General features: G+C 36.6%; 2 protein-coding genes and 2 long non-coding RNA genes across 5 annotated transcripts; all 4 read right to left on the bottom strand.

The window, feature by feature from the left end:
• Positions 1-396: 396 nt before the first annotated feature.
• Positions 397-3,136, bottom strand: LOC114362980 (uncharacterized). Its single transcript, XR_003656745.1, has 3 exons — positions 2,662-3,136; positions 1,263-1,450; positions 397-783 (listed from the first exon to the last, which is right to left on the bottom strand). It is a non-coding gene; the product is annotated as an uncharacterized LOC114362980 (long non-coding RNA).
• Positions 3,137-5,216: 2,080 nt separating this feature from the next.
• On the bottom strand, positions 5,217-7,144 carry LOC114362974 (uncharacterized). Of its 2 annotated transcripts, none has more exons than XR_003656744.1 (4): positions 7,131-7,144; positions 6,590-6,643; positions 6,356-6,449; positions 5,217-5,807 (listed from the first exon to the last, which is right to left on the bottom strand). It is a non-coding gene; the product is annotated as an uncharacterized LOC114362974 (long non-coding RNA). The 2 variants fall into 2 exon arrangements; XR_003656743.1 differs by lacking the exon at positions 7,131-7,144 and adding an exon at positions 6,916-7,088.
• A 488-nt stretch (positions 7,145-7,632) lies between these two features.
• Positions 7,633-9,648, bottom strand: LOC114362973 (uncharacterized). The gene is made up of 3 exons (XM_028318563.1): positions 9,347-9,648; positions 8,877-9,167; positions 7,633-8,644 (listed from the first exon to the last, which is right to left on the bottom strand). Exons 1-3 carry the CDS (start codon positions 9,612-9,614, stop codon positions 8,391-8,393), a joined length of 813 nt encoding a protein of 270 aa, XP_028174364.1. The 5' UTR covers positions 9,615-9,648; the 3' UTR covers positions 7,633-8,390.
• Positions 9,649-11,136: 1,488 nt separating this feature from the next.
• On the bottom strand, positions 11,137-13,778 carry LOC114362985 (uncharacterized). Its single transcript, XM_028318573.1, has 2 exons — positions 13,304-13,778; positions 11,137-11,927 (listed from the first exon to the last, which is right to left on the bottom strand). The coding sequence occupies exons 1-2, from the start codon at positions 13,446-13,448 to the stop codon at positions 11,719-11,721; spliced, it is 354 nt and encodes a 117-aa protein (XP_028174374.1). The 5' UTR covers positions 13,449-13,778; the 3' UTR covers positions 11,137-11,718.
• Positions 13,779-14,088: the final 310 nt, after the last annotated feature.

The following is a 14,088-nucleotide window of genomic DNA, read 5'->3' as shown; positions in this document are numbered from 1 at the left end:
TAGCATTTTGTCCCCAGCGGGAGACTCGAATACGCCTCCAACAACAATTTGTTTTTTAACTGAAAAATTCTAATTTTTAGTAATTGGTCACTTGATTGTGCTCTTAACTAAGATATACTAAAGTAAACTAGAAGAATAATTACATGAACAATTGTTAAGTAAGAAATAAAACAAGGTTTATCAGAATCAAGGAGTTTAATAACTTTAAAGGTGCGTTTTACTGTGAAAGTAAAAATAATAATCATATTTTGTGGGTTATAAGTAGCGCTTAACTTATTTAACATGTAAATATTTGGGAATAAAATAGTAAAACTTAAATGTAGCAGCATCAAAAAAATCATAGTAATAACTTTTTTATGAGAACAATAATATTTCAAATAATTTTTTTTCTAATGCACATTCCGAGTCCAAAACAACATAATAATATGGGTACCAAACTGCTGTACCTAAACAAAAAAGGTTAAACAAATCAACAACATTTTAACCAAAAATTTAATTCGAATCATCATCCAATTCTCCTTCGTTTTCTCCTTGTGGCTTTAGTTTGTTAGAACTCTTCTTTATTCTATAAAAGGAACTTTTGAGACTTTTGAAAGAAGGTAGGTCAGTGGTCAAGTCATAACCCTGGTCCTTCAAGGCTGCTACCGTTGCCTTGTACACCGAAGCGACTGGTATATTCGAGGTTGCTAACAAAGCTTTACTGTTCTCTATCTGTTTGTCTATTTCATTTTTAACGTGGTTCGGGGGATGGCAGTGGCCTGTCCGCTTGTAAATGGTGTTGTCCTGAAAATGAGATAAAAACTATGATCATAATTTAGCACTTTAACTCACAAAGGGATTATACTCGTATGTATCAGTTACATTGACGCGAAAGTGTGTGATACTAGGATAGACAAAATGTAATGTAAAAAACTGATGAAACTTCATACTGAAATTATGAATCAGAGTAATAAGTACTATTAACTTTTAACAATAGCGATTTAAAGTTCTTCATCATCATCATTTCATCCGCAGGACGTCCAATGCTGAACATAGAGGGATTGGGGGAGGCCCAATGATTTCCACATCGATCGGTTGGTAGCGGCCTGCATCCAGCGTCCACCTTATGGGACGTCCACCCGCAAGGTGGACGAACTACCTCATAAAGGTAGCAGGAAGATTTGAGGTTTCCAAAGTAAATTTTGATACAAAAGTAAGTTTTGTCTCTAGATTGTCAAGAGCCGACCGATTATGAAAATATTCCTAGTAGGTATTTTACTTACACGCACGGTTATTCTTCCTTTACACTTCAGTTTCTTTCTAAAAGTGCATTCAAAAACTGTGCCACCATCTTTGTACCTCCGTTTTGCGACGTACCGGTGTCCCGCATATAACAGGACACCGGTGCCGAATTGCTTCTTGATGAAAGTTATATCGTCTTCTGCCAGTTTAATGAAGACATCATGAGCTTCTGGAAGAATATTATTGAATTAATAAGGCACATTAAACAACCTAAGTTTTCTGCAGGGGAACTGAAAATTCTAAAAACTTAAGTCCTTTAGAAAAACTGTTTAATTGGGAGCAAGCCTATTTAGTCACCTTTTTTGGTTTCACTATGAATTTAGTACTTTTAAAGAAATCCTTTAAAAAAATGATGCTCTTAATCCTTGAGATCGCATGACATTTATCTTTATAAAACTTAGATTAGAAAAAATTTATTACTCTATATTGGGCATGAAAAATTATAAAAAACAATAAAAAAATCTTAGGGTTTTAGTTTCCGAGATATTTGATTTAAAATTTTAAACTAACTATACTATAAAATACATCACTACCGACACAAAAATAAATCTATTATTAGGAATGTACAGTAAAATATACAATGCTACACTTGTTCACTAAGTTTTACGAGTGATTTCTACAAGGTTTATTAATTTACTTTTAGAGCACAAAAGTATTACTAAGACACAATTTATTATTTTATTTTGAAAAGTATTAAACAAACTTATTATGGTAAGCAACAAAACAATTTCTATTCGACACAAAGCACAAATGAATTTTGCATTTAGTACAATGAGTCCTAGCCCGTCCATTTTTGCAGTACTTGCACCGCTGATATTCGGTATGTTCTGGCCAGTGGTCAACACAGTCGTACCTAACAGAATCAACTGGTCTTTTAGCTGCTGGTATTTTTATTTTCTTTCCTTCTGCCATGTCTGAAAGTTTATATATTTTTTCTAACGGTGACTAAGCTTAATATGCCGCAATTATTTAACCAATTTATCAAAGATTTTTGATGGATTTGCATAAAGCTAGAGATACAAAACCCAGATGTTCTTCTTAAGGCTGAAATTTAATCCCTCTAAAAGTATCATAGTTTGCATACAACATGAAATCGTAGATCAATCTTAAGACCTCTACCCTGGCATGATTTTTGAATCCCCAATTACAGGGCTTATTAGGGTTATATTGTCGACGAGAACCCGCTTTTACCCCTTTTATGGAATGTTCATTTCGTTTGAACTTTAAGCTTTCTCTTTTTCTACCGAGAGGCATTTCAGTAGAAAAAAGAGAAACCTTCGGAAACTACCTGTAGTTAAAAAACAAAATGCCAACTGCTTTAATTTAGCTCGAATAATTTATTATTTTGGATGTATTAATACTATACAAAAATACCCTTACATGTTATTACTGCCAGCGCCTCGAGGAAAATTTTTGACAGACGCTAAGAAGAGTGGCATCAATCTGCGACACTATCACAGCCAAAACTAACAGAAAATAAGAAATCCGTGTCCAGATTATACACTCAGGAGAATTTAAGGTAAATGACGTAGAATGGTTTCTAATGTAAAATATCATCTTTTTAGTTCTTTCTTAAGGAGGCTTCAAACAGGACTACATTGGCAAACCAGTTAAGTTACAACTGGACAATATCCTATTCTCCCTGATGTAAGTCGGTGGACTATGCTGGTGATCTGCCTGGTATTTTATAACCCTGTCTTCCTTATCCATGACAACGAAAGCATTGCAGCCTTTCATCTTGGCTGAGCAGCGCCAGCGCACGGTAGGGCAGTTCTTCCTGCTGCCCGATTTATGAAAAGTATAGTCGTTCATGATCAGCCGTCTGGATCCGTCTAAAAAGCTGATGAAGCGGACTGAAAAGAAAATTCCAATCAAAGTGATAAAGGATTAATAAATAATGGGGCCTTTTAAAATATTTACAATTGACCGCGTAACAGACTACAAGACAGATTTTTTTATATTAAAATCACACCTATTACCACTATAAAATGCCTCAAGTATGATGTAACTGACGCGATGCTGTCTCAAATGGTAGGACGTGTACTCACACAAGTTACATAGACCCAAAAAGAGCCTATAAATAGGATATACAAGTAAATAATTTAAATTATTGGCCCAATAATATGCCTTTTATAGTCGTACAGGTGTTTGTCGTACATAAACGATTTTTATTATAATAGGGAATTTTGTTATTGTTAATTGTTTTGTTGCTGTGCCTTTAAATAAATAAATAATTATAACAAATATACCTACTAAATTAGTTTTTATTAAATAATACAACAGCCTTGAATAACCAAATGGCACTTATTGTTTGGACATCAAACTATTAAGAATTTAGAGATCAAGACAAAGGTCAGTTGGGAAAAAAGATGGAAAGTTGGTTATTCTAGTTTAATACCCTTTCCTCCTCTCATCATGTACTTAGGAGGGTTATGTGTATGACATTTAGGCTTGCGCAGCAGTCTTTTTCCGTCTTCAGATACGACCACAAAAGCCGAGCATTTATGGCGCATCTTGGACGAGCATAACCATCGAAAGCCGCCACCGTATTTTACACTAGCTATCTTGTGGAAGGTGTACTGGTTTACCATTACCAAAACTTTTCCATTGATAAGCTGGATGTATTGGAATTCTGCAAATTAAATGTGTCCTAATTAAAAGCATCGTTCTTTTCAAATGAAGCCCACTGCTTGACAAAGGCTTTCCCCAAGGATTTCCAGAACGACCGGTCCTGCGCTGAACGTATTCAGTTATTTCCCGCGACCTTCACTGGATCTTCGGTTCACCCACCTAAAGCCTGGTCCGTGAGCACGTAGAATCCCGTCCAATGACCCCAAGCTACCCATCCCTATCGCTCGCGCGTAATTATGTTGCTGTCGCGCTCGCACACTCACTGCGGGCGCCCGTCGCACAGTCGCAGTCATTGAACGGGATTCTACGTGCTCACGGACCAGGCTTTAGTGGGAGGGAGGCCTGCCCAAATAATAATAATACACAAAACTATTTCAATTTAAATAATAACAAATATACTAAATTAGTTTTTATTAAATAATACAACAGCATTCAAATTACCAAATGCCACTTATAGTTAGATTAATGCCCGTTTTCACCATCAATCCCTAATTTTTAAGTGACCTCTATGGTAACAAATAACAGGAATTTTGCTGTCAAAGGGGTCACTTAAAAATTAGGAATTGATGGTGAAAACGGGCAAGTTAGATTAAGACAAAGGACAGTTCTGACGCTTTATGAGGGCATATCTCCATTATTATAATTTAATAGCCTTTCCTCCTACATTCATGTACTGTGGTGGGCTATGTGTATGATCTTTGGGCTTGCGCAGGAGTCTTTTTCCGTCTTCAGACACGACCACAAAAGCCGGGCACTTATGGCGCGTCTTGGACGAGCAGCACCATCGATAGCCGCCACCGTATTTCACACTAGCATACTTGTGGAAGGTGTACTGGTTTACCATTACCAAAACTTTGTCATTGAAAAGCTGGATGTATTGGAATTCTGTAAAATAAAATACCTAATTAAAAGCATCGTTCGTTTCAGCCAAATGGCGACGAGGGCTTCCCCCTTGTCCAGTAGTCTACCTAATACCTGCCTTGTCTAGCATAAAAAGAAATAAAAAAAAGTCGAGCAAGGCAAGATATTTCCACAACGACCACCTCTGCGTTGTATGCATCCAGGTGCTTCCCAAGACCTTCACCAGATCGTCGGTTCACCTAGTGGGAGGCCTGCCCACATTACATTTAAAAGCAGAAATTATTTAAATTTCCAATAATAGAATTAGATTTGGAAACAATCCTTCAACCCCAAAAAATTAACAAAAACATATTGATTAACATTATTTTTATTAGATAACAATTGTTAACTCTGATATAATAACATAAATAAGTGCCTATGTGTTTTTTTATTCACATGGACTTTAAAATAAAGAAATAATCTGTAAAATAGAATCTACATATGACTCCAGACATACAATAGGATAATGACTAAGACAATAGTATAGGTATTTACAAAATCTATGGAGGAACAGCATTTTAACAGTAAGTATCTCGACTTTACTGGTTCATTCCCTGCATTAACTACCTATGTATTGAATTCACTTTTTCTTTATGTTCTCTCTTCACTCTTTTATTTATAAGTACAAATAGTGTGGTGATCCAGATATCTACCTTCCATTCAAGAAATAAATCTGTATTTTCAAACATGCTGGCGGAACAGCCCTAATAGGTTTAACTATAATAAAAAAAAAATATTTAGTCTATCAGACAGAAAATATTAGACACGTATTTTTTCTTTTGTTTTTATTTCATTACCGAGGCATCATCCCAGTACCAAAAATTCGATCCATGTCTCTCGGTCGAGCGGTATCCGTCTTGATGAAGTACCCGTCCTTGGTGATGTAGAATCCTGGCGGCGGGTGGTTGTGGTCTTCCTCGGCCTTCAGAATCTCCCCGCTGTTCGCTAGGTGCAGGTGGGCTTTGCACTGCTTCTGCAGCTTGGAGCACGCGAACCTGAACACAACATTACAAATATACAACCCGGTCGAGTTAAATGGCAGCTGCATAGCTGTGACGTCACATCGACGCTCTGGTACGGGACCAGGTGAATGTAGGGAGGGTATGGGACCAGGCGAATGTAGGGTGGGTGGGTATGGGTAGTGGAAGAGTCGCGTTCCAGAGATGTGCCCATTTAGTTCGATCGGGTTTGAAATAAGACCCACTCTTTTTGTGAGGTGTCGCATCGTTAGTAAGAGGCGATTGAGGCAGAATAGAAAATGAAAATGAATGAAAAAAAATAGAAATATGCGAACTTCGGGCCAGCGTGGGGAATGTAGGCCAAATCCTTCATTTGTTTCTGGTAAATTAGAGGGGATCGTTCTCCTGCAATGGAGACTAAATGAGACCTGATGATGGAAAAGGACAATATCCTGTCTATTGTTGTCACCTTTTCACGACTGAGTAATATTTTGATGAATTTTTGTTTAGAGAAAGATTGGACTTTCGAAAGTAGGCTACTTTTTGTTACGAAAATGAATGGGGGATATTAAAAAACAACCCACCTAGTGCCACCTTTCCTGATGTGTCCATTCTTGCTGTACGTGTATCCGTTGTATATGAGCAAGTTCCCACCAGTGGACGTCTTCACGAAGCGCACTGAAACAAATTTTAATGATGAGTTTGTATATTTTGTACGAGTAAATTAAATTGTTCTGAGGTAGCCGAATATGTGTGTCTATCTGTCTATCCAACATATTAACAAAAAAAAAGTATAATAACGATTATTTAATACTTACAATTATAAGAGTCCGCTACACTTCGCGCCAAATTGAGGAATGGTAACACTGAAACTAAAAATACAAGTTATTATTAACGGTTACTAAATTAAAAAAACTTGTATCTTACAAATTTTCTGTGCATAGGTACCCGTTTCTATTTACAATGCAATGTAACCACACAAAATCTTTTTTATTAATTTATTAGAAAGTCAGCTACGTTTACAATATTACAAGCTAATGCCATAATTGTGAGTAATAAGTAGTTAAACAAGAGTATACTCTAAGAGTTAATATCATCTTAGTTTCTACACACAGTACAGTACAGTATTCAGTAGAATTCATACTATTTAACTTTCACGTAATGCCCACTCTTGGTCACGAAGTACTGGTCTGGCTTGTGGTTGTGTTCTGTGACGTAGTGCAGTATGACGTCATTCTTGTCGACGTGGACGTACGACTTGCAGCCCTTGCTGACGGAGGAGCAGCCGTAGCGACTACCACCAGCTCTGATTTGGCCAGTCTTNACACAGTACAGTACAGTATTCAATAGAATTCATACTATTTAACTTTCACGTAATGCCCACTCTTGGTCACGAAGTACTGGTCTGGCTTGTGGTTGTGTTCTGTGACGTAGTGCAGTATGACGTCATTCTTGTCGACGTGGACGTACGACTTGCAGCCCTTGCTGACGGAGGAGCAGCCGTAGCGGCTACCACCAGCCCTGATTTGGCCAGTTTTGCAGTACGTGTAGCCGTCGAGATACAAAAGTTTCGATCCGCGATGCGTCTTTATGTATGTAGCTAGAATATCGGGAATGAATGATTTAGATAGTTCTGTTAGTAATATGAAACTGCTGCAGAATGGTGCAAAACGCGATGTTAAAGCTTATGGTATTCTCTCGCCGTCAACCTTTGGACAAAACAGAAATTAGAGAGAGTAGAAAATGGTGACTAGTACTTACTTAATGGGGGTTTTGTAGTTTTATTTTTCTGCTGGACAACCTTCTGATTATATGACCAAATTTCATAGTATCGGATGCGACAGGGTATGAAAGTACAAAGTGTTAAAAATATTATTTATTTTCAGTACCTATGATGTGTTTAAAATCGCTGTAATTTAATGCGAGATAAAATTTCATAAAGTATTATTAAAAATAGAGACATAATTTATCTTTTGTCACAAATGCAAATGCAGATTAACTATGCTGTAACGACAGTAAATCAAGCTTTATGTAGTCGTACAGTCAGCGTCAAATAATTCGTGACGTAAAGTAGCCAAAAAGTTCGCAACACGTCTTCTTTCACATTGGAATATGGTTTTTGGTCACATTGGACGTCACGAACTGTATGACGCTGACTGTATGTATTGGGGCAATTTTAAAATGGCTAGTCTGACTTGCTGTCGTTCTAACATAGCTCTCGAAAATTGAATGGCATCATGAGATATTTTTACAATAAAATCATTTTGCGAAATAGATTTACAAAAGACTCGATAAAACAATAAAATGCGGTACAACACTAACTGAACCTTCAAAAATCCTAATTTTCTCAAATAGGTAGATTCAACTACCCGGTTTATAGACTTGAAGGGTAGTCAACGACGATTAGTCCGCGCAAGTAGATTTACGAAATCTTTCACACAAAAATAGGTTCAAATAATCAAATCATAAACTTTACTTTTGATTGATCCCAGATACAGTTCGTTTTGTTTTAAAAGTCAATTTTCATCATTTTTATTTTCAAAGATGCTTGATAAATCTATTCACGCGGACTGTGATTCGATGACCTATTGGAGACCTGTATTCTAAAACTAATTGTAATTAATTTTCTATGGGTACAACAAGTCCCATATTATTATCCCTAACATCCACTGGTGGAGCATGATTATGTTTACTTCTTGAATATATTATACAATTGTTCGTATCTAAGTGGACGCAGGCCCTGCAGCTCGTTGAATTGTATTTGGTGCACAAATAACGTTGGCTGCCGTTCGACAATACCTTCCCAGTTTTGAAGAATGTATTCTCATCGTATAGCAGCTTCACACTGCCGCGCTTACCCGTGATGAAGGTTGCTGAAATTATATTAAAATTTAACATTACAAAGAACAATTTGAATTACAAACGAAACATACAACTCGGACGAGCTAACTGCGCACCTCGCTGGAATGCAACTCTCCTTCGCACTCACCCGCACCGCATACATCCCCGTGTTTGCCCCGTCAGTACAAGAGCGTCGATATGACGTCACGGTTGCCAAGTGCGCAGTTAACTAAACCGGGTTACAAGAAAGAAGGTTAAAATTACCTTTTGCCAAATACCCAGAGCTTTCAATTTTGATTTCTGCATCAATGTCGTGTTGGGTGGCGTACCGCCCGCTTTCCATCATAACGTATTTAGTGGGAGCGTGTTTATGGATTCCGATGGCTGTGGTAATATTATTGTCTTTATCGACGTGCACACAGGCTTTGCACCGGGGCTTGCTCAAGTAAGAGCAGGTGTAGCGAACCCCTCCTTTAACATTACGCCCACCTTTGTAGTAAGTATACTCGTTGAGCATTAGAAGCGTGGTATCGCGAACGGTCGTGATGAATTGTGCTGGAAACAACAATATAAACACTTCTACATTTACTGAATAAAGTATAGTGATAAAGCCAAATAATGTAGCGGTATTGGAAGCGTTAAAGTAACAGAAAACTAGTGATTCTATTGACACATTTTTTTAGCAAAAGCTTCAAATCGATCTTCATTCAACATATGAAAATGGCCATATTTACCTGGTCCTAAATTAAAAGAAATTTCATGTTGCAAACTGCCATTTGTCAACAGGCTGTCACTGAATCTATCTTCTCTGACGTATCTCCCATCTTCCAGCTTGATGAACTTAATGGGGGGGTGATTGTGTTTGATGAAGGTGGTAACTATGACGTTTTCCTTGTTCACGTGGAGGTAGGACCTGCAACCTTTGTACATGCTGGTGCAGGTGTAACGGTTGCCCCCGTTCATGAGGTGGCCGCTCTTGTGGAAGGGGTACTTGTTAAGCATTAGCAGTGTGGCACCACGGATTGTTGTGATGAATTCCGCTGGAACAAACAACAGCTTCATTAGTAAGGTTTAAGCTTAAACTTGAATTTGGACAGGACAGGACAACTTACTGTCAGTTTTGACAGGATAACAAAATCAACAATTACCCTAAACCATATCGATACCATTTCCTTTTCAAAGAAAGAAAAACCCAGGAAAATGGATGGATTTACAGGAATTGTAGCATAAGCGACGGCACAACGTTTTATGATAAACCACCAAGAAAAAACAAAAGTTATTAGGTGAATATGGGTAAGAGGATAACTATAAATAAAGTGTAATAATGTTTATTTGTCACCACAAAAACATAAAAGTAAAACTACAACAGAAACAAACAATTATTATACACAAATACCATGTTTTAGTAGGAGACTCGGACGACACATTACAATAGTAGGTTGTTAGGACATTCGCGAATGGTGCAAGTGGAAAGTAGAAAATTGTATAGTACTCACATTTTAATATTTGTAATCGATTTATTATAAACAAGCAGGTGTTAGCTGGTTAGTAATATTATGATGTTTGATATTACTTATTCCGCTATAGAATAGATTACATGTAAAATTTTAACTGCCATTAGGGAGGACAATAAAATACATCAGAATTCAAATAAAAAGTGTTTATTGCTTATAATTAGTGAGATCTTATTTTACATTGAGATCATTTTCGTGCCAGAGCTACTTTCTTAGTCCGGATCTATCTTTCTCTATCACCCATAGGGATATGCTGGATTGAGTGACAGAGATAGACCCGAAAATATGAACACATAAGAGAGTAGTTCTGCTGAACTTAAAGCTATATTTACACCGTGTAAAAATATTAATTCATTCTATAAACAGTATTGTAACATTAAAAAAAACAACCACACATGATTTTATTGCATCTAGTATTCTTTAAGCTGGATACTACATTTCTTAACCAGGACGGGGAAATATTTATGAATATTAACCAAAAATATGTCTAACTAAATAAATTAAATATAATAAAAAAAAACTTAATATTGTATGAGAACCAAGGAGTAGGTTTTACCTACGAATTCTTGTACTGCTAAGGCTTACATTTTTATCTTCAAAATTTCATAGGCAAACAAGTTATTTATATTATTTCAGTAAAAAAAAGCAAAAAATCATTTGACTAGAATCTTAACAAAGATTTGGCTGTTGATTTCAATATTTGCCTTCAAAATTACAGAATTAATTATTAGCATTTCCTTCAATCAATTAGGTACCTCGACGATTTGCAAGGAGTAATTTTTAAACAGGTAGAACGTAGGTCACGTTTATAAATAAAAGATATTGAATTCAACAGTCAGCATTTATCATTATTATTATTATCATCTAAATAACATTAACCCTAATAAGATCACAGCTTGATGTAATTACGGACATTTTATTAGAGATCCATTCAGAGGTGACTAGAAGTAAAAAGACTTAATTAAATTCGAAAATACTGTACCTATTGCAATAGGTGTAGTTAGTGAAAGCTGGTGACTCGAAAATTTGGCGTAAATAAATTTCGAAACAGCTAGATACAGAAACGAAAAGCAGATCATGGGCCTGCCATACACGGACAGCTCGAGCAGTGAGCTAGTGATGAACATACACAACAAATCACAAGCGCGTGACGTGGAATATAGATTGCGAGTGCGAGCGGAGGTAACTGCGCGAGAGCAGTCGACAGATCGATCAGTCAGTGTATGACTGGCGACTGCTTGACCACCAGCCAATCGAAAGTAGTCACAACTGCTAGAGCAATTCCGTGCAAGAAAAGAACCACCATACACGGTCAGCTTGAAGCTGCTAATATCGACTGCTTCCAACCCTGCATAGCAAACTACGTAACTGCTCGAGCGGTTCCGTGTATGTGTATACGTAGAATACTGTTTTTGCTATGCAGTTGCAGCTTGAAGCTGTTGATACTAGCTGCTTCAAGCTGTTCGTGTATGGCGGGCCTTAGTGTGTACGTAGAATACTGAAGTTTGATATGCAGTCGCAGCTTGAAGCTGTGGATACTAGCTGTCCGGGTATTGCGGTGCTTAACGCAATATTAATATTATTTCACCAGCTTAAGTCGAGCTAAACGCACTGTGGGTGTGGTTCAAATTGCACCGGACTATCGTCATATCGTCTGCCAAATGGAGGTACGCCTTACACTTGTGCCAGCGGTTCTTGGTGCAGCCCCATCTGAATCCGCTGCGCGTACGCTGCTGCTTGTAATACGTGTAGTTGTGGTAGATCAGCCGCTCTTTGCCCCGTGCCGTCATGAAAATGTTCACTGAAACGACAGGCTGTTATAGTAAATCTAATAATAAATAATGTTAAAGAATATGATCAAATGCTATAGAGATTTCATTGTATTAGTAATCTGCACATTACTTCGCTTGGCAATCAATGATTTATTTACAATATACATCATTCCGGGAAGACGATTTGATGTTCATGTTAGTAGGCTTCATGCTTTTGAATGATTCCCAATTTCTATCGAAGCTTGTTGAAAAGCGAAGGATCGTACTTAAGGCTTTAAGAAAGAAGTACATAAGGAAAATAAATTTCATGTTGCAAATGTACAGCTCATTTGTTGAGGCACGGTCTCCTGTCTTATTAATTGGGTCAAAGGACTGGTACATAAAAGCAAAAAGCATCTTTTGTGCTAATGGAAACTACATGAACGTTTTCAATGGTAGAATGGTGAATATTATGTTTTTCTGGCTAATTTGTTAAATATTAGAAATAACCGAAATATAAATAAAATATACGATTAGAAATAGTTAGACAGTCAATTTATTTATGAAAAATAATGTAGGCTTATTTTCTTAATATCTTTCATATAATAAATCTTTCCAAAAATTGTACACACGTTGTTGTTTTGTGTACAAAAAAGACATGATTTACGTGATAATTCAATCAATCTCGATGATTTCCCCTGGAATGGGAAATATGATAAGGTGATTTGCGTCATGGGCTTATTAGATGGGTAACAGAACTGAAGCAAAAATTTGAAGGATGAAACAAGATTTTGACCAAAGAGTTGATCTTAGATAAACGAAAAAATAAAATAAAAAGGAGACAAAAATAAATAATAATACGTGGTTGTAGTATTATTTTTAAATAACACATTTATATTTGATAAAATTAAGAACACAACACAGTAAACGTTCTAGAATCACAGAAAAAAAAAACACAGATCTAACTCCTATCAGATCAAGAATAATGCAGAGTCAAGGTACACATTCTTAGTCTCTCAAGAACTCAAGCTTAAAGCTAGTTTAATTTGGGAAATTAATCACAGAAAACACAATATTGTAGCTTATTATTATTCAATAGTATTTGGCGGCAATCTATCAAAGTTTGTACTTGATTTGCGCGGTTAAGGCTAGCTGCAGACCACAAATTTTTTATCGGCTGATAAGTGGGACTTAACAATAATAGGACCACGAGGAACTAGCCTTCCTGGTGGTCCTACTAGTAGAACAAATTAGTAGGACCACGAGGAAACAGAACTGCTGATCAGTATGGACATGACTGTATGCAAGTGCTCACTTTGGTATCGGCCGATTCTTCATACAAATTAAAATTGGGCCCAATTATCGGCCGACTAAAAGTCTATGGTCTGCGGGGAGTCTTACCCACCAAATTCCTATACACCATTACCTAAAGTTTGACATATTTCCCGCAGGGCATCATATGGTAAGTAGCTGGGCGGTGATTGTGGTTGATTTTGGAACTGTTCAGCATATTTAGTTGCTGGTCGAGGTGGACGTATGCATTGCAGGTGGACCCCCTGGTGCAGGCCCATCTGGTGGCCTTTCGCTTCTTGACCAGAGCCTTCTCGTAGTATGTATGACCATGCAGCATATACAGCAGTTTTCCGCTTAGCAGCTGTATCATTTCACCTGTAGGAATAATATTTGAGAGAATTTATTATCCCATGATGAAGCTTATTGACTTGTATTTTTAAACAGATAAAATCAAAAATATAAAAAATATTTTACTTCAGATTTTAGATTTATTTATGTTCGACATTTATTTTGCATTGTGTTTCCAATTAATATTAGGGAGTTAAAATAGCCACAGATCCGAAATTTATGAGTTCTTAAATTCTAGCCATTGATTTCTTGATAGATTACTTAGCCCCAGTTTTTTGAATCATAGTTAAAATAACTAATTGTTAAATTTTGCTACTAATGGTTAAATATTAACAAATTGTAACTAATAGTTAAAAAATGTACTAAGTCAAGCTAACCATTGTTCGAAAAAATGTTTTTTCGGATATTTAACCACTTGTCATTTGACATCTGTCAGATTTGACTATTGGTTATTTTAACTACGAATCAAAAAACCGGGCCTTACTGACTAGCATTTTGACATGTAATAAATATTATGAATAAATTCTTATCTTATTACGAATGTGAAAGATTGTGATAATGTGTAGATGT

The sequence above is a fragment of the Ostrinia furnacalis genome, unplaced genomic scaffold (genome assembly GCF_004193835.3).
Source record: "Ostrinia furnacalis isolate ACB-3 unplaced genomic scaffold, ASM419383v2 OfSCF6932, whole genome shotgun sequence".
In the NCBI taxonomy this organism is placed as follows: domain Eukaryota; kingdom Metazoa; phylum Arthropoda; class Insecta; order Lepidoptera; family Crambidae; genus Ostrinia; species Ostrinia furnacalis.
The sequence above is the reverse complement of the archived record's forward strand: the minus strand, read 5'-3'. Positions and strand labels throughout refer to the sequence as shown.

Excerpts from the sequence above, each read along its gene's own strand:
- LOC114362973 (XM_028318563.1), bottom strand. The coding sequence starts at position 9,614 with ATGCTTAACAAGTACCCCTTCCACAAGAGCGGCCACCTCATGAACGGG. Across the intron at positions 9,168-9,346 it reads TTCTTTTAATTTAGGACCAG|CACAATTCATCACGACCGTT; the intron begins GTAAATATGGCC and ends TGTTGTTTCCAG. Across the intron at positions 8,645-8,876 it reads CTCTGGGTATTTGGCAAAAG|CAACCTTCATCACGGGTAAG; the intron begins GTAATTTTAACC and ends ATATAATTTCAG.
- LOC114362985 (XM_028318573.1), bottom strand. The coding sequence starts at position 13,448 with ATGGGCCTGCACCAGGGGGTCCACCTGCAATGCATACGTCCACCTCGA. Across the intron at positions 11,928-13,303 it reads GGAAATATGTCAAACTTTAG|TGAACATTTTCATGACGGCA; the intron begins GTAATGGTGTAT and ends CTGTCGTTTCAG.